This window comes from Lindgomyces ingoldianus (genome assembly GCF_010093535.1).
Source record: "Lindgomyces ingoldianus strain ATCC 200398 unplaced genomic scaffold BDR25scaffold_60, whole genome shotgun sequence".
NCBI classification, from domain to species: domain Eukaryota; kingdom Fungi; phylum Ascomycota; class Dothideomycetes; order Pleosporales; family Lindgomycetaceae; genus Lindgomyces; species Lindgomyces ingoldianus.
In genome coordinates, this window is record NW_022985221.1 from 72,731 (window position 1) to 90,464 (window position 17,734).

Here is a 17,734-nt window from a genome sequence, read left to right on the forward strand (position 1 = left end):
GTGAAGCTTGTCGATGGACATCGGGGGACTCGAGCGAACTAGCAGAGCCCAGCAGAGCCATGCGCTGCGGTGCGCCCTAATCCGTCCAGACAAAGCGATGCTGGCCGCCAAGCTGGCCGCCATCGAGTGACACGACGCGTAGTTGGCTGGGTTTCGCGCCGTAGAAACCACGGTGCCTGCATGGTGATGGGCGCACAGCGAGAGGGAACACAGGAACGAGCAGTGGTTGAAGAGGACTCCTGGGCAGGCCAGCAGATGGCGTATCTGATTGGATCGTGGACGTGTGACGGAGGCAAGCCAAATCACACACACAGTCCTATCATGATGCGCAGGACGCCTGGTACGGCCCGCAAGTGTGAATGGCTTCCAGGATCAAGCCTGCCACCCCCACCACCAAAGCGGACTGGTGGACGGGCGAGCGCCGGACCGCATATATCAGACTCAGTCTGCGCTGCTCCAACCGACGATATTTTTGCTTCAAAGTCTTCCGACAATTGCGCGATTGCGGTCGCTTTGCAATAAGGGCCCCGGAACCCAAGATTACAGTCCGTTGGGGGCTTGTTGGGTGGCGGCGGAGCCGTGGAGCCTTCGCGCTGAGAGCAGACCCGTGATGCCTCCTCTCCCCTCCCTTCCACTCCGCTGGCAGCACCTCGCAGCACGCTCGGGACGGCTCTATCGCGTCGTGCCACACAGATCGCGGTGCCTGATCACAGCCCGGACATTGCAGCAGTCCACTGAGCGTCGAGAGTCGACAGCGCGCCCAGTCCGAGCCGACCAGCAGCAACAATTGCAACCTGTGCCGGACGAAAGAGACATTGCGCATGACGTGGGAATCCCATCGAGCGGGCGTCCCGAACCTGACGCTGCACCCAAGTGTCCACCATTTCTCCAGGAACCCCGCCGGTTGAAGGAAGTACGTACTCCCTAAGCGGACATGGTTCGTTTGAGATACATAAATACACGCTGCATGTCCCGTTTCTCAAACAAGCTCAAGAGGGGAGAGCATGGCCGACCGTCTCCGCGCATTGCCGTGCGCCTCGCCGTCTTCCCTCCCGTGTGACTTACAGCAGTCCAAGCTTCGTCGATCCGCGAGGGAGCTCTGTTGCTCTGTGCTGATACGATGCCTGCCCATAACAGCCGCGCTGACCCTCATATTAAACCCAAATGTTGTCGTCCCTGGTTGACGCCCCATAGACAGGATTGAAGCATAAAGAACCAATTTGGCCCAGCGTTGGCATTGGCAATGGGCTCTTATCGTGCTGTCTACTCTGCAGCCCCAACGCACTCACTAGGAAGCATTAGATCCAGGCATGAGTATCACACAATTTGTTTTTAACTTCAGCGAAACCAACCTCAATGCTGTGCTGGTGCTGCTTGCTTCCATGACTTGATCAATGTTAAGCGCCCGCACTAATTCTTCATCCCTGCTGCACTTCACACTCACCAGCCCCTCCCATTCTTTCCTGCCCCTCATCCATCCCAATCCAATCCCACCCCATTGCACCCCACGCGCTGCTCCACGCCTCCACTCACCGCCGCCGGGACTCTGGATGCGATGTTGTAAAATGCAACGGCAGCGTCCCCTCTTCAACCCCCTCACAAAAGCTTCCAGAACGCTTCTGCTTTTCAATTCGAGACACGCCTTATCACCCCCTCCTTGCATCAGGCTTTGTGATACGGGCTCTGCAGCAGGTGTTGCCGGAAGAGTAACCGCAAAGGTACTCCATTACCTCCCTCGGTTCCAGCGGGTTACCGATTCCGGGCATGTGATGGCCTATATTAAGGAATGAAGCATGGGGGATTACTATTTAGTATTTTGTTGGGTTGAGTTTTTCATGCCATGATTTGAAGAGAAATGAAGGCTGTTGTGATAGGCGCTGAAGACGCCTCGAACTTAGATGTGTAACCTTAGAATACGTAGTCAGGTGCGTAAGCTGGTTGGGTGAGGGGTGATTTTAGATCTGTTGGTCCAGAGGATTTCAGGTGAGAGAGATCGGAAAATAGTATCGAGGGGGTGCTGGCTGACAGTGTCGAGCAGGCCAAGGTGGCACAATCGAGCGGAGTCAGATGAACATGTTCGATTCAGCTCGGGGCTGGTGATCGAAGTGAGACTTTGTCGCAGACTCGAGGATTCGCGGACTCGTCTGGAGGACTCGAAGCCTCATTCTAGTCTATCACCAGACAGCCGCGCGAAGCTTCAGGCATCAACATAGCCAGAGCAAGATAGGCAGACATCTCGTTCTCAACAAGACGCTAGGTGTGATAAGGTGTGACGAGGCTATTTAGTTATTATTCCTTTTGTTCAGACCGTTCACCGCAGATGCGAAAGCGAAAGCAAGTGTCAAGGACAAAATATTGATATTCACTGGGTATCTGTGACGGGTATCATAAACGGTAAGGCGTGTCAAGCCACAACGCAGCCCCACAAGCCTCTGGCTCGAAAATGCAATCCCGCGCATGAGAAAAAGGCCATACTGTTCCCATGCAAGTTCCCCCAGTCCGTGTTCCGCCGCAATCGGAGGGTATCATGAAAACCAATCCCAAAACGCCGTTCGAGTGTGATAATCCATCACAACACGAGAACCAATGCAAGTGCAAGCGCCAAAATGCTAATTCGTCCCTTCACCTTCCTGTCCTGATTCAGGGTAATAGGTCGTTCGGAGGCGGGCCGTCTTCCGCCAGGCTCCATGATCGGCGAATTTGGAGCAGAGGAAGGGCGATTTCCAAGAGGCTAGGTCTAGCCCAAGTCGACTCGGTCAACGAGCCGCAGTCCGCGTCCCGCACAGAGGGGCTCGCGTCCGCGGTGATCATGCATGGCGCATCGTAGAGGGGAAGCGACGACAATGTGTCTTCCATTAATGGAAAAAAAGTGACAATAAAATATGACCAGTCGGTGGCAGAAATACCCAAGATCAGGAATTGGTTTTTGCCTGTACAACCTCGGGTGTTGGTGGGAGTTCCGACTGCCGAGCCTAAAGATGCCGGCTGTTGAGTTTCGGCTTGCGTGTGGGATGCGAGGCAGGGTTTCGCGTCTTCAGACCCGCCAAGCATACTCAACATAACGAAGAACTGACTACATGAAGAGATTTTCCTCCATGATAGTGAGATAACGAGTCGCTCCGGGGAATTTCCCGTGCGGAGAGCGGCTTGGCACCCACGCGTGAGAGGGGTTTCAGCCACCGTGAGTGGTGGAGATGACTCGCGGCGCTAATTGCGAGGCGCGCGGCTCATGGAGAGTTGGTGATATCAAACATTACTGGAGGAGTATTGTTAGCACTTGCGATGCTATTCGACGCGTTTGTGATCAACTTACTGTAGTGTAGAGGACATGTTTACAATTTCCAGTCTGACTCTTCACTCCACAGCCTCAGGCGACTCTGAGATAGGAGTCATAGGCTTGGAAGGTCGGCGCTGCTTGCGGCCGCTACTGCGCCTTCGCTGCTTCTTAGGCTTCTCCGGAGCGTACAGCGGCGGCAGGATGGGGAATGCCTGAGCCATGGGCGGCTGGCGAGGCGGCGCGGGCGCTTCCTGGAGGAATGGACTAGAGTACTCGTCGTCGAAGTTGTCGCCGAAGAGGTCTTCGTCACTGATGAAGGAGCTGGGCGTACTGCGGTACTCCAGAGAGTTGCCTGTGGGCCAGGAAGGGTAGGCACAGGTGGATCCGCCACTTGAGGGAGCGGCATCCTGCGAGTAGGTGCTGAAGAGGGATCCTGATGGCGAGGCCATGGTACGGATGGAGACAGGTATTGATTTCGACGGTGATGAGCTGGGCGAGGTTTCGAAGTGCATGGTGTGCGGATTGTATATAGGTGTTTGTGGTGGGGGTGTGAGGCAAATAAGTATTATTATGTGCCTAGCGGACGCGTCGGCTGTTCAGTTGCGCGTAGCGGACGTAACGTTAGCGCTGTGTGCAAGTTGGCCGAGGTCGATGACGCGGTGGCAGTTGAGTCCGGTTCCGATGTAAGAATGTCGTCGGTTGTGTTTTGTTAAACGGGGGAAAAACCGGGAACACTATGTCTAAATCCTGATGGCAGGCTTTGGGCGGGATGATGGCAGATAAATATCCTGTGCTGGAGGAACGGGAGTCGGGATCAGATGGACGGGTCAGAAGGAATATGTGGTGGTGCTAGAGGAGGTGTCTCGAACAAGTAGTAGCATCTGGTCTGGAGCGTGGGATGTGCGGATGAGCGTGTCAGTCCGCGGTGTTATATCGTCCGGTACCACGATGGAGAGCTCAGACGCCACGCCTCGTCGCATAAAAACACTTTGCGCCTGGCAGTTCCTGATTTGCTTCTGACAGCGCCCACAATGAATTGCACGGAGTCGGTGAGTCACCGCCTCTTGTTTGGGGGCAAAGGATTGGGCACATTTCCACCGCCGTCCACCGCTCTTTTGAGCGAGGCATCCCCCCATCCACTCCCGCAAACCCGCTGCGCCCGGTCAGCCCCGACTGTGCTCCTCCGCTGCAACTTGGGGAAAACCCCGGCGCTCGGGACCCGCGACCGCCTCCCAGAAGGCCCCCCAGGACGCTGCCTTTCACGAGATGACTCGTTGTAGGCTGCGATCTGTCATGCTGAGGAGCCAGCTGTCTTGCATCTATCACCGCCTTGCGCGTCGCGGCCTATGATACACCCAAAAGATTGCCTCGTAATGTTGTCGCTGCTTGCCACACTCCTGAAAAAGCACCCGCAACACTTCGCTCCTCGAACCCACGCAGGCCCCCACGAAGGGGGAAATTCGCGACTGTTTCCGACTCTCACCCACCTCCGCATTTCGACTAAGCTTCCTCCTTGCCTGAGATCAGCTTAGTCTACAGGGCTGGAGATCATCCCTCGGGTATCTGTGGGAGGGCTGCCACCCTCATCCCGCGCATTTTGCCGGACGTTTGGAAACCAAAAAGGGTTGTCAAAAGTGCTGTCCGGCTGACGGCTTCCAAATCCGTATTTCCGCCTTGTGATTTCTCGCCGCACTCTGCAAACGTCTCCAATTTGCCAGCAGCCTGCGCGCCCGCGAGCCAGTGACACGTCCAAGTCCACGGCGAGGCACTCTGTTCGCCGCCCTGAAGCCTGATCCATTGCAGTATCACCATCATCTTGCATGTGCCACCTCCTCGTTGTTCTCCTGTTTGTTGTTGGCTACCGTCCACGTATCCTGATTTTCGTGGCGAAATCAGGGTTGCGGACCGCGCCCGAACAAGCCCACGGAAAGTCCAGAGATGAAACGAAACACAAACCTTCCTGAAGCCTGAAAGGAACAGTCCCCAGCGGGAAAGAGAGTCCGAGTGCCTTCGTCGTGTATCGAAGTTTAGCCGGAAAACACTGGAACCTGGGGTACATTAGTGACCATCACATGCAACTCTGGGCGGTCTCAAGGTCCAGTCCACTCTTTTTCGTCTCCGACTCAAATTCTAGTCCTTCCGCTGCTCCTCACCATGGTACGAAAATGTTAGGGAAGACGATTCTCCGCGGCGCCTGAATCGTACATTGCCACCAGACACAAAACCTTGCTGGAGCATCTTTCGGTCGTCCGCACCAAGATTCGGTGAGAAGGAGACAACTTTAGATCCTCGGCGACTCGAACAGACCAAGCAAGAATATGGCAGCCCTTGAGACTCTGTGCCGCCATCATCAAAATTAGGAATGCCACGATTGGATTGCGTGGCCTCAATACTATCACAAGGCTGAGTAGAGGCTGCAATGTCCGGATTAACTGCAAACTCATCTGCGGTCAGCAACGTGCGCAGTGAGCGTGTCGGGCACCAAAAACCCAAACTTTAAAATGCGCATCTCATTTCAAATCTCACTGCGGGCAAGTCTTCTAAATTCCCGTTCAGGACTCAGCCTCATTTCATGTTCCTAAATTCAGCCGGTGAGCGACCATGTTCCCCCGTTTTGATGGCCACGTTTTCGCGGACCGAGATTCTGGGGACGGTCTCTCTGCTGGAGATGAGATGCGCCAACTTTTGCCTCCTTCCAAATATCCGTTCATTCCCCAGAAGGCCCGTGGAAAATTCTTTGAATATGCTCCGTAACTAGGGTTATACGACCCCGGAATACTTAAGCCTCGAACCCGGTCACTGCACGAAAGCAAGGTTTACGCGAGCGTTGAACGACGAAGAAAAGGTCACTTTTATCCACTCGCTACTAGGATTTCAATTTCAGGCTTGCAACTTCCTTTAGGGCGGTCGTTTTGCCTTGAGGCCAGATGCTGTCACAGCTGAGGGCCAAAGTTCGGATGAAAGGTTGATGCTCCGTTGTTCCTCCAATCCTGAGGAAGAGCGTTAAGCTTGAGTCAGATGGTTCTTCTTAGCACGGAAACCTAGATTCATGCTTCAGGCCAATCATATCGCGACGAAGGTGGACGCATCTTTCGAGTGAAACTGAAAAGGCTCGAATAACTCGAATCGTGCTAACATGGTTCCAAAATGAAGCCTCTATCTTTGGTTGGTAAGGGATTCAGCCCCTCGATCGAGAAGGACAAGGAAAGATTGGTTATTTCCTTTTCATGACCTTCTCGTATGAGCTGATAGTTTCACCTCTATTCAGCTTCCCGCAGCTTGAAGCAACGGTCTCGAACATTATCTGGTCCCTGCTAAACGAAGAAGAAATTCAAGAGAGACCGAATCTTTATCTCTTCTCCGCGTTTTACAATGAGCTACCCTGGTTCGATTCTTGGGCACCTTGAAGCTAGACACGGAAGCTAAGCACACCATTTTCAAGCCCTCCACTCTTGAACGCGATCCGATCCTTAACTGATATGAGTTTTCGTGAACCTTGTCAACGTTGGGACTGCTCAGCTAATGCCTCACCCGTCGCTTCTGCCTTAGGTGACGGTGTTCATCTCTCGAGGGTGTTTTAGGAGTTGTTATTGCATCTTTAGCTCGTAGGCAGATGAAAACACAAAATGGTCTGGAACAACTGTTATCAGATGTCTAGCAAGCCGTTACATTCGATTTCATGCTTTCTTTTCATGCCGTGATCAAGGATCAACACCATCAACAGTGTCGAGACCTTCAAACCTCTTACCGCGGAGATGTCCTCGGTGCACATTGCCCCGCGATAAGACGGACACTGGACAGATATCGATAATACCCTCCCACGCCACACTCCAACTCCTGCCTCAGGAGGATTACCCGCGAAACACCAACTTCAAGACGTCCAACTCCGACGGCGTGGAGGGAGGATCCACTCTAACAGCAATGAACGCCGCCCTCTTACATGCATATGCTTACTCCCTCCCGCACGGGAGGGATGGGAAGGAAGCGGAGTTCAAGGTGCAGCCGCTGCGCCAAAGCCCACATCCACGCCACTTCAGTGGTGTTGATGGATAATGGACAGGTTTGATAGCTGTCAGCGGTTTTGCTCCTCCAGCGCTACACAAGCATAGCGCGATGACGACATAGATAGAGTAGGGTTGCAACGTCGCGATGACAGATTAGCATGCCATGGAAAGGACAGCAAGCAACTGCTATATACGGAAAGCGCATCGCAGCGTATGATTTCCTGCTCAGTGTAGGTAAGGCTGACGATAGACACTGGATGGATACGGACTTTTCGATATTTGTGTGTCGCACAACAGTCAGCAAAATCACGTTCGGAGGCGGTGAATCTCAGTGCTACGTTGTCATTTTTAGTCGGCAGCTATCCCAATATCTGCGGTAACGTGTAGGTTCGTATGTCGTGGAACTGGGGATGAACGAGTGTCGCCCGGCATAGATCCGTGGAAACTGCAGGATGGATGTCTCCTGTTTCTGTGTGATTGCGAGGGAAGAGGTGAGCTGTCAAGTCAAGGCAAGTGAGCTGTCTTCTTCTCAGCCTCTGCCTTCGCCTCTGCCTCTACCCCTCCCTCAAGCTCCAGCAAGCTTCAAGCAGAATTCTCCTTCAACCGCCGATAACGGACCACAAATACGACGCAAAGCCTTTCGCACGATTCACCGTTCCCGATGTGTCAATCCTTTGCATCCCATCCCGTGCCCGCCTATGCAAGCGGAAGAGCCCCGAGCCCCGCGTGGGCAGTCCACCCACCACCCGCCTCTGTCACGGAACCCCAGCGACAATTCTTCGGGATGAGAATGGATGTCATCTGCCAACCCACCCACCTGCCTTATTCACGACCCTCATGAAAGCGCGCAGACTAAACTTCTAGCTCAACCGCCGTAGCCTGCGTAAAATGGAATGTCGCGATCAAGGCGGGAGGGTTTATCACATGCGCAGAATTGAATTCGTGCCCACTGCTACCTAACATCTGAGCGTAGAGAGTGGGCAACCCCAACTTGAAGCCTCAATTCCACAACCACATTAATTTTCCCGTGTCCACTTTTGACAAAAAGGCAAATGCGTCCCACTTCTGGCGAGGTATCAAAATAACTCAGGCACCTGTACTCCGTCCACAGCTTCCAGCTCCGGGCATTCCAAAAGTGGGTCCGGCAAATGGCAGAATTATGCGTGCGAGCCAGCCTTGCAGCAGACAGGGACAAGAAATGCCGGCAACAGATCTGGCTTCCGAGGCTCTTCGCAGGAATCTCGGTTTCTGAAATTTCACGGCTCGTCGGCTTTCTGGAGCCTCGAACCGAGGGAACGTTTGATTCTTCTGGGATACTGCCCGGGTGTGTAGTAAAATACATGTGGGCCATGGACCTTGCAGAAGCAGCTGGAGAGTGAGGCCCCGCGAAGCTTGTGATGAATTGCCGGGTGTTCTCCACCCAAACAGGGAAATGCATGTGCACACCCGTTGAACCCGTCCGTGCGGCCCACAGTGGGAAAATGAAGAAAACCTCGCCAAAGCCTCGGATGCAGTCCCGCATACCGTTTGTGGTAATTACCATTAACGATTGCACTAAGCCAAGCAATAGCCTGGGTCATGGAGACTCTACATACTCTTCATCCTTCACTCTCCATCTCATCAGCCCAATAGTCCTCCCAGTTGAACTTGATAACCTCATTACCCCAAGCCGTCCAGCCTTCCACCAAATACCTCGAGAAGATCTCCAGCGCGCTGTAATCGCTCTTATCGGGCATCAGCGGCTCGATCAATTCCTTCAAACACGGTTTCCGCGAGTGGATGTCCGGCACGGCTGCAATAACTCTCCTCTTGATCCTCTCAGCATGCCGCATTTTTGTCCATGCGTTTGGTGCTGCGCGACCTAAAAGCAAAACTTCGTATGGCTTACGGAGAAGACTGCTAAGGGTGAACATGGGCTTGCCTTTAGCCGTAGTTTTAATCCACAGCCATTCCTCAAAGAAGGCTACGTTGAGTTTGTCGAAGAAGCCGCCGGGACCCAGTACGTAGTCGCGAAGCGAAGATTTGTTGGTGATCCAGATTCCCACGATGCCGTTGTGCTCGAGGTAAGTATCCAGGTCCATTCGGCCCAACATCTTCTGCAAGGCATGGTTGCCATATTGGTTAGCGTAGGCGTTCTTGCGCTTGACAGATCGGTTCGGCCATGGTGGGTCTAGTAAGATGAAGTTGAAGTGGCGGGGAAGTTTGTGCTCGGCGGTTAGTTCACGGAAGGATACACGGAAGTCTTCGGAATGCCAGGAGTCGCTGAGACAGAGTGTGGAATGGGGTGGGATCTTGAAACGGTATTCTCGAGTTAGAGGTACAGTCTCAGAAATGGTAACATCTACTGCAGAGTTGTCCGCATTGTGAAAAGAAGATATCCAAGGTTCCTTTACTGTTCGTCTAGGTTCATGCCTAGATTCATTTTCATTTTCCCGTGTACACTTTGTGCTCTCGCGTGCAGGCCGGTACGACATCTCCCAGCGACGTGCAACAGCTTCCTCACTCGACGTTGCATTCGGGTCGGAGCTGGTGTCGAGCGCAGCCATCATCTTTGTGAAATCGAATGCGGGTGCTTCATCATCTCCCTTGCTTGCACTCCACTCCCTCAACCGTGCTTCCAGCTCCTTCTCTGGATCATCGATGTCCATGTCGGAGTTCCTAGGCTGTGGTACTTGGGCCATTAGCTTGCGTGGTGCACACCATGGTCCTGAGACATGGGCGTGGATTTCCGCAAGCGCTTTCGAGATGTCGGCGCTGAAGGATGCATGGAGCTCCGGGCTAGTGATGCTGTCCGCACCATAGGCTTTCGCAGCCCTTGCTGTTCTGGGCTCATTCGTAATGGCGAATGGCTCTTCCAGGGCTGGTATAGAACGGAGAATGCCAGAACTGCCTTGGGCTAGAGCAATGGAAGTCGGGATGTCAATGAGAGTAACGTCACGTTCTTCGTTCTGGTATAAGATGGCGGTCCGTGTCGCCGCCGGAAGTTCTTTCATCTGCGGACCGTCCATATCCCTAGAGTTGAGAACAGTCAGCTGTTCTCGGTGGTGAACGGGATGAAAAGGGCCGGAAGGGTCTGAGAAGAAACGAAAGCCATACGACCGAGAGATCGGAATCACAAGTGAAGAACAGAAGGTATACCAACCTCAGTGAATTTGTAGGTAGTGAAGCCGAGCGTACAGCACTGCAGTCTTCTAAGCTGAACGCTGGCAGCTGACTATCATCTTCAACCGCGTCGGGCGTCTTCAGCTTCTTTCGCGGGCTCCCCATGATGAAGTTCCAGTCAGTCAGGTGTTCTGTTGCTGTTTGCAGAAAACAGTGGAGTGGAATCCTTTCGCTTTGCATCGGTTCGCCAAGCGCAGGGAGGAGCCTGGACCAGCGCATCCATGGATTTCAGATCCTCGGCAACCAACGTCATGCCGTTAGAAGTCCCGACAGCACGCCGTCTTCATCTGTCCCCAGCACCGCTTTCACTTCACTACCATGATATCCCCCTAGCAAGCCAATCTCTGCCTTCACCTGAATACGCTCCTGCTATCTGCTGCATGGCGCCACCGTGAATCGCACGCTCGCAACGCAACAAAAACAATTAAACTTAGCGACCAGGATGCCCTCGAGCCATCCTGGGCGACCATGAACATTCCCGAACCATGACAACCACCATTCAAACATTCACCACCGCCACGCCCGCACCACCTACAAAACGGCAGTCGCCACTATGCCCTCCCAATGATGCAGCGCTGGCGTCGCAGAAGGACAAGATGAGGAGTGTGCAGCCGCAGCGGAAGGTAGACAAAAGGAGTCCGGAGTATGTCATGAAGACCGGCTTTGCGGGGGGGATGGCCGGGTGTGCTGTACGTCGTCCTCCACTGCCCTTCTCCTTCTAGACTCTACATTGTAAACACCAGCTTTGAGGAGCAGGATGGAGACACTAACCAGCGGCATGCGCAGGCCAAAACCGTCGTCGGACCATTAGACAGAGTAAAAATCCTCTTCCAGACCTCCAACCCCAACTTCGCGAAATACGCTGGCTCATGGACGGGCGTCCCCATCGCCATGAAAGACATCTACCTAACTAGCGGCATCCGCGGGCTCTTCAAAGGCCATTCTGCAACCCTGCTCCGCATCTTCCCCTACGCCGGCATCAAATTCCTCGCATATGAACAAATTCGCGCCCGCATCATCCGCAACAAGCACCAAGAAACCCCCAGCCGACGCTTCATCTCCGGCTCCATGGCAGGCATGGTCTCCGTCTTCTTCACCTACCCCCTCGAAGTCATCCGCGTACGCCTCGCCTTTGAAACCCGACAGACGCACCGCTCAACCCTCCGCTCCATTTGCCGCAAAATCTACAACGAGCATCCCCCGCCAACAATCCACCACCCATCCAACCCTGTTTCCGCAACCGCTGGTACTGTTTTTGAACACGTAACCCTGCGCCACGGTCTCTCGAACTTCTTCCGCGGATTCACGCCCACGCTCCTCGGCATGCTGCCCTACGCCGGCGCGAGTTTCCTCGCCCACGACACCATGTCTGATTTCATGCGCCACCCGCTCCTGGCGCCCTTCACCACCCTACCCAACACCTCGCGTGAAGAATCCGCAACCACAGACCACAAACCCGCACAACTGCGGTACTGGGCCGAGCTCGGGACGGGCGGGTTCGCCGGGTTTATCTCGCAGACGGTGTCGTATCCACTTGAAGTCATTCGGCGGAGAATGCAGGTAGGGGGTGTGGTGGGTGACGGGCATCGGCTGAGTATTGCGGAGACGACGAGGAGGATTTGGTTGGAGCGGGGATGGAGGGGATTTTTTGTCGGGTTGACGATTGGGTATGTTAAAGTGGTGCCAATGGTGGCGACGAGCTTTTATGTGTATGAGAGGGGGAAGTATTATCTGGGGATTTGATGGCAGCATGTCACGGCATATCAGATTGACGGAGAATCGAGATGGGATAGGATGGGGAATTCAGAGCGTTGTTGCACAACTTGACCGGGCTCGGGATGGGACTTCCAGGGGGTGGGGTGGGGAATGGATTGCTTTGACTACGTTAGCATTGGCGTTTATTTTGGGGGTTGGGTTTCGGCTTGGTTTGGATCATGCCCCGTCTTCTATATAGGAAGATGAGCGGGCTAGACACGACAGAATCCGCGGTGTCGTTTAACACACATGAGTAAGCATTTTGGGTACGAGAGCAGGATCTGCTATATCATCACAGATGTACATACACACGCATCCGTTCAAGCGGTTTTCCTTCGCATTAAATCGAATATCGCGTTTTATGACCTTCCTGGTTAAGACAGCGTGCGTGCATCTGAGTAGCAGGCAAATATTGAACTGTCTTGCATAGTATGCGGGTGGACTATCTACTTCATAGGCAGATAGGTAGGTAACCTTCATCGTACCAGCCGTTCTTCGATTCGAATAAATACTGGCCCGAGCTATGCCCCTGAGTAATCTGATCTGATGTCATCTAATCTGATATGACAGGCTTCCAATCCCTCAATACCCAATCATCTGATCCCAGTGTGAGCAGGTAATATGTTTCTCTGTATCATGCCATACTTGTAGGACACGTAGGGGGACAAAAGGCGCAATAGAGCCATTATTCAAAGTAGCCTCCTGCTATCAGATGTCGTGATAGTTCATGCCCGACCACAAGGTCCATGTGATGTGTAGAGTGGTGTGGGGGGTTCGTATCGAGCAATCGAATGCCGTCTCCGATCTCCTATCCCGGTTGGTCGAAATACCGTTCGTGGGGTCTCCACGAGCACCAGATACCAGGAACCGAGACTCCTCTTCCAAGGAGACTCTCAAGTCGCGGCCTCACTGATAGCCGGAGGCGCTGGTGCAGGCGCCGCGCTCGTGGTCGGTGGAGCAGCCACTGTATCACTAGCACTGGCCGTGGGAGCCGCTGCAACATGTCCTCCGCCCCGCGCTCCACCCCTTCCCCTCCCACGCCCTGGGAAACCGCCACGGCCGCCACGTGCTGGTCCCGTTGGAGGTCCATGAGGCCCTGGGTGAGGCTGTCTCCTCACAACCTTCTCTTTCCTCTCTAAGACCTGAACGGCTCCCTGAGCAACTCTGACTGGGCTTGCTGCGATGGCTTTTTGCAGGCTTTCCGCTTCGACGAAGTCCACATAGGCAAACCCCTTGCGCTTGTCAATCTCCACTTTCTCAATGGCTCCGAAAGCCTTCAATGCCTCTTCGATCAGCGGCTCGGTAATGCCCTGGGACGCATTGGCGTGTTTCAAAAACGCTTGACGGCCTGTGGGGGTAGGCACTGGGGAAGCAGCTGAGGATTGTGAGGCCGTGGGGGCTTGGGGACGGGATGGTTTTGATATCTCACTCTTGGCTGTGGCGGATTGCGGTTGGGAGGCCGGGGCCCTCGTGGCGGCCGGTTCAGTGGGTGGTACACGTGTGGCAGCTGAACCCTTGGGGGTCGTGGGGATTTGCACACCTTGCGGCTTTTTGAGAATCGTGGGAGCAGGGGGAGCAGCCTTGGCCTGCGCCTTCGAGTTCTCCCCGGGAGTCTTGTTGCTGTTTGTTATGTCTGCCAAGGAAGCCTTGTACGCGCGACGTTCAGCCCGCGTTGGGCGAGGATTTTCCTTCTTTGGAGATGTGGGGGCAGTCTTCTCTGTAATTAATGCGGCAGCGGCAGCAGCGAGAGCTGGGGCCTCCTTCCCCTTCTGCTTGCCAGCTGTTGTCTCTTCGGATTTCAGACCAGATTCCTGGACAGCGGGTGTTACTTCTCGCTTCGTGCCTCGACGACGATTGGGGCCGGGTCCAAGGCCAAGGTCACGTTGGAGCATCGATTTTGCGATGCTCACGTTTCCACGCTTGCGTTCCGGGGCGGGGGAGGGTGCACCTGGGGCAGTCTTCTCGGTTGAGGTCAGGGTTCCGTCTTTGGACGCGGAAGCCTCCTTGTTGAGGACCTTGACGGCTTCCTTCGCTGCTTTCTCTGCCTTGCTGAGTCTCCTGCTCTTGTCTCCCGAGGCCGATGCAGCATCCTTGCCGGCCTTGGCTAAGATTTTCTTTTCCGAGGGATCCTCTTTCGATTCTCCACGCCCATGTTTAGCAGCCGTCTTACTAGGCTTGTCCTTGTTAGCTTTCTTCTCCCTGAGGGCTTCAATCAGAGGAGTAGTTGTGACCTTCTCCTCTTTATGACCCTCAGCGACATCCACTGCGCTTGGTTTGGTGACAGGATTAGTAAGGCTCTCGAGGAAGTCCTTGAACTCTTGGTCTTGGTCAATCAGGCCCTGGCGAGCATCATTCCGCCTCCGTCCTCCCGGTATGCGGTGGTAGGGCGAGAACTCGAGCACAGGCGGGCCGATAAGGGCATTGTCCTGGTGGGATTTGGCAGCATCGTTGAAGGAGGCCTGGCGGACGTGATCGCCGAGGGGGGTGACATGAGACTGCGATATGACATGGAAATACGCCCGAGAGGGCCTGGACGGTTTGGCCGCGCTGCCATTGCTTTAGTCATGTCCGAAGAGGGAAGGGGCGGGACACACGTACTCTTTCGAGATCTTGCCCTTCTTGTAGACCATCCAGTCGACCTTGCCTGAACCTGGCTTCCACTCGTCTCCTAGAGCGGTCTCAAATTCGGTCTTGGTGAGGCCGGGGGGGAGCCTGCGTAGGACAAGCTTCAGCCGCGGTGAAGCAGCTTTTGGACCGCGGGGTGCAGAGGCGGGGGCATTCTTCTGCAGCACCGTGACGGGCAGGACCCCGTTGACACCGGTCGGGGGGGCCATTGGAGGGACGGCGGTGCAATGCAGGCGATAAAGGTGTCAGGAATGCGGAGGAGAGGGGCTCGAGCTGTTTAGATATGATCCAGCCGGTGCAGTCTTTGGGAGCAGTGGGAGCAGTGGGAGCAGTGGGAGCAGTGAGAGCAGCGGGAGCAGGGGAAGGAGGGTGCTGTCGGACATGGGCAGGCGGGATCGAGGAGACTGGCAGCTCCAGCGCAACTGGGTCGGGGAGGCAAACGGAGCGCGGATGCTTCTCATGCAGGAGCTCACCGTGAAAGAAAGAAAGGCGCGGCGCCGCACACTGTGATGCTGATGTCAATAAACCCCCCTCTCCGCCTTCGCTAAGTGGCAGAACGCGCGAACTCGGGCAAGCGCCCGAGGGCCACGCTCAGGTGCAGCTGCCACCGACCGCAACCTTCGAGGCGACTGGCCCACCCTTCTCCCACCTCATCATGCGTACCCGACCCTGTCGCTGCTGAACGAACTGCTGTGCCCTGCATTGTCGCCTCCTCCCTCTTCACATCGAGTGCGACTCATGCTATCGCAGAAATTCCCTACGTCACGCTTGATAATCCCCTCTGCCATACCACTGACACCCTTCCTACAACCATTGGCGCTTCTTCAACTGTGCATTCCTTCTTTCTAACGGCTGGGTTTCAGGATCGACAGCTAAATCGGGCTTTTTGAATCATGGGCAAAGACAGCGATGTCCCGCAGCCCGGCCCCGCACGCCTCTCCAAGGGAGCGGGGCCTGATGAATGGCTGGAGCAAGCAAAGCAGTGCAAATACCTGCCAGAGGCGGACATGAAGCGTCTGTGCGAAATTGTAAAAGAGTGTTTGATGGAAGGTAAGATGTCCCCGCCGAGTGGTCCATGAAGGCGCCGTTCCAAGTCTTTCCCCACGGCCGTTGCATAATCCTAATGTCTTACGACCTTCGTGGCTGCAACCTCATGTCTGGACTTCTCTCATCTAACCTGTTCTACTTACAGAATCCAACATCCAACCAGTCCGGACGCCCGTAACTGTCTGTGGCGACATCCATGGCCAGTTCTATGACCTTCTCGAGCTCTTCCGTGTCGCTGGTGGAATGCCCAACGATACTCCAGTGGCCCCCACTGTACCCACAAAAACTATCAGCGCTGCAGACATTGAGCCCCCGACCACTATCACAGATCCAAAGGCAAAGCGGAAGATGAAGAGAAGATTCCAAGCTGATAGCAACTACACCGGGCCAGCCAGCCCGAATGAAGGAGAAGGCGATGAGGAAGAAGACGAGGAGGAACCAAGAGGCCGGAGCAGAAGCATAACTGGAAGACGAAGTACCGAGGACGAGTCGGAGGCTGGGTCGAGGAGAAACATGTCCGGCTCCAGCGGCAACGGCCAGCAGAACTACATCTTCCTCGGAGATTTCGTAGATCGAGGCTACTTCAGCTTAGAGACCTTCACGCTACTAATGTGCTTAAAGGCCAAGTGAGTGCGAATGAGACCGGGGGAGTTGCACCCATACTCACAGTTCCAGATACCCCGACCGAGTCACGCTTGTCCGCGGCAATCACGAGTCTCGTCAGATCACCCAGGTCTACGGGTTCTATGAAGAATGTCAGACCAAGTATGGAAATGCGTCAGTCTGGAAAGCATGCTGCCAAGTCTTTGACTTCCTCGCTTTGGCTGCCATCGTAGATGGCAAGGTGTTGTGCGTGCACGGTGGACTGAGTCCTGAGATTAGGACTCTGGACCAAATCCGTGTAGTTGCTAGAGCCCAAGAGATACCCCATGAGGGCGCATTTTGTGACCTGGTTTGGAGTGACCCTGAGGATGTTGATACCTGGGCCGTGTCCCCTCGAGGCGCTGGTTGGCTCTTTGGGGACAAAGTATCTTCAGAGGTTAGATGCCCATATCCGCGTTCTCTGGCAAAAACTAAGCAACATCGCAGTTTAACCATGTAAATGGGCTACAACTCATTGCTCGCGCGCATCAGCTAGTCAATGAAGGCTACAAGGTACTTCTCATTCCCAACCCAATCGACCATCGCCCACTCACACACAGCAGTATCACTTCAAAAATCATGATGTCGTCACCGTTTGGTCTGCGCCTAACTATTGCTATCGCTGCGGCAACGTAGCCTCGATCATGAATCTGAACGAAACCCTGAAGCCTGAGTTCCAAATTTTTAGCGCCGTGCCGGACCACCGACGAGCTGTCCCCGCAGGAAGAGGGACGCGTGGTGAATACTTCCTCTAATACTTTCCATAGTGTGTGCGTTTGCGCAAAGGCGATGTCTTGAATGTCACGCAGGAAGGATAGACGGCGGGGTAGAGCCTTTTTGGTGGCAATATTGGAAGCAGCATTTCACCGTTTCACCATTTCACAGAGGATACGTTGCATGCAAATATTCTTGCATCTCATGAGTGAGGAGAATACCCGGCGGAATGGATAAATGGATGGAGGCATGGAATTCATGATACTTGTATAATAACTTCATGATCCGAACTTGTACGATTATTGAGAGCAAAGGATGCGCCAAGATGAAATGACGTGATCAGCGAGATCCGCATGGCTCTCACCTCTTTCCACACTCGCTAATCCCGAAATGTGAGATTGAAATGCAAAGTAATTAGCTGAATCGCGTATATAAACAATAAGATTTCCGGCAAAACTCACCTGTAACGGGTCTTCGTCGGAAGGAGCACCATAATCTCTTTACCCAA

General features: G+C 54.3%; 7 protein-coding genes across 7 annotated transcripts; 3 read left to right on the forward strand and 4 right to left on the reverse strand.

Moving 5' to 3' along the window:
* Positions 1–610: 610 nt before the first annotated feature.
* BDR25DRAFT_320017 (uncharacterized protein) lies at positions 611–928 on the forward strand (the record flags this gene model as incomplete). Its single annotated transcript, XM_033691872.1, has 1 exon — positions 611–928. The coding sequence occupies one exon, from the start codon at positions 611–613 to the stop codon at positions 926–928; it is 318 nt and encodes a 105-aa protein (XP_033540163.1).
* An 880-nt stretch (positions 929–1,808) lies between these two features.
* On the reverse strand, positions 1,809–2,459 carry BDR25DRAFT_362869 (uncharacterized protein; the record flags this gene model as incomplete). The annotated part of the gene is made up of 5 exons (XM_033696639.1): positions 1,809–1,877; positions 1,918–2,017; positions 2,052–2,139; positions 2,184–2,253; positions 2,316–2,459. 5 exons carry the CDS (start codon positions 2,457–2,459, stop codon positions 1,809–1,811), a joined length of 471 nt encoding a protein of 156 aa, XP_033540164.1.
* Positions 2,460–3,178: 719 nt separating this feature from the next.
* BDR25DRAFT_113849 (uncharacterized protein) lies at positions 3,179–3,946 on the reverse strand. The gene is made up of 2 exons (XM_033683620.1): positions 3,314–3,946; positions 3,179–3,256 (listed from the first exon to the last, which is right to left on the reverse strand). Exon 1 carries the CDS (start codon positions 3,787–3,789, stop codon positions 3,355–3,357), a length of 435 nt encoding a protein of 144 aa, XP_033540165.1. The 5' UTR covers positions 3,790–3,946; the 3' UTR covers positions 3,179–3,256; positions 3,314–3,354.
* A 4,632-nt stretch (positions 3,947–8,578) lies between these two features.
* BDR25DRAFT_307794 (MT-A70-domain-containing protein) lies at positions 8,579–10,506 on the reverse strand. The gene has a single exon (XM_033690904.1). It carries the CDS (start codon positions 10,287–10,289, stop codon positions 8,880–8,882), a length of 1,410 nt encoding a protein of 469 aa, XP_033540166.1. The 5' UTR covers positions 10,290–10,506; the 3' UTR covers positions 8,579–8,879.
* A 533-nt stretch (positions 10,507–11,039) lies between these two features.
* BDR25DRAFT_329724 (mitochondrial carrier) lies at positions 11,040–12,186 on the forward strand (the record flags this gene model as incomplete). Its single annotated transcript, XM_033692475.1, has 2 exons — positions 11,040–11,132; positions 11,230–12,186. 2 exons carry the CDS (start codon positions 11,040–11,042, stop codon positions 12,184–12,186), a joined length of 1,050 nt encoding a protein of 349 aa, XP_033540167.1.
* Positions 12,187–13,091: 905 nt separating this feature from the next.
* BDR25DRAFT_298104 (uncharacterized protein) lies at positions 13,092–15,037 on the reverse strand (the record flags this gene model as incomplete). The annotated part of the gene is made up of 2 exons (XM_033689048.1): positions 14,797–15,037; positions 13,092–14,745 (listed from the first exon to the last, which is right to left on the reverse strand). Exons 1-2 carry the CDS (start codon positions 15,030–15,032, stop codon positions 13,092–13,094), a joined length of 1,890 nt encoding a protein of 629 aa, XP_033540168.1. The 5' UTR covers positions 15,033–15,037.
* A 397-nt stretch (positions 15,038–15,434) lies between these two features.
* BDR25DRAFT_397188 (serine/threonine-protein phosphatase 6) lies at positions 15,435–17,531 on the forward strand. The gene is made up of 5 exons (XM_033698484.1): positions 15,435–15,873; positions 16,016–16,496; positions 16,546–16,909; positions 16,960–17,025; positions 17,076–17,531. The coding sequence occupies exons 1-5, from the start codon at positions 15,717–15,719 to the stop codon at positions 17,265–17,267; spliced, it is 1,260 nt and encodes a 419-aa protein (XP_033540169.1). The 5' UTR covers positions 15,435–15,716; the 3' UTR covers positions 17,268–17,531.
* Positions 17,532–17,734: the final 203 nt, after the last annotated feature.

Excerpts from the sequence above, each read along its gene's own strand:
- BDR25DRAFT_113849 (XM_033683620.1), bottom strand. The coding sequence starts at position 3,789 with ATGCACTTCGAAACCTCGCCCAGCTCATCACCGTCGAAATCAATACCT.
- BDR25DRAFT_307794 (XM_033690904.1), bottom strand. The coding sequence starts at position 10,289 with ATGGACGGTCCGCAGATGAAAGAACTTCCGGCGGCGACACGGACCGCC.
- BDR25DRAFT_397188 (XM_033698484.1), top strand. The coding sequence starts at position 15,717 with ATGGGCAAAGACAGCGATGTCCCGCAGCCCGGCCCCGCACGCCTCTCC. Across the intron at positions 16,497-16,545 it reads CTAATGTGCTTAAAGGCCAA|ATACCCCGACCGAGTCACGC; the intron begins GTGAGTGCGAAT and ends TCACAGTTCCAG. Across the intron at positions 17,026-17,075 it reads TAGTCAATGAAGGCTACAAG|TATCACTTCAAAAATCATGA; the intron begins GTACTTCTCATT and ends CACACACAGCAG.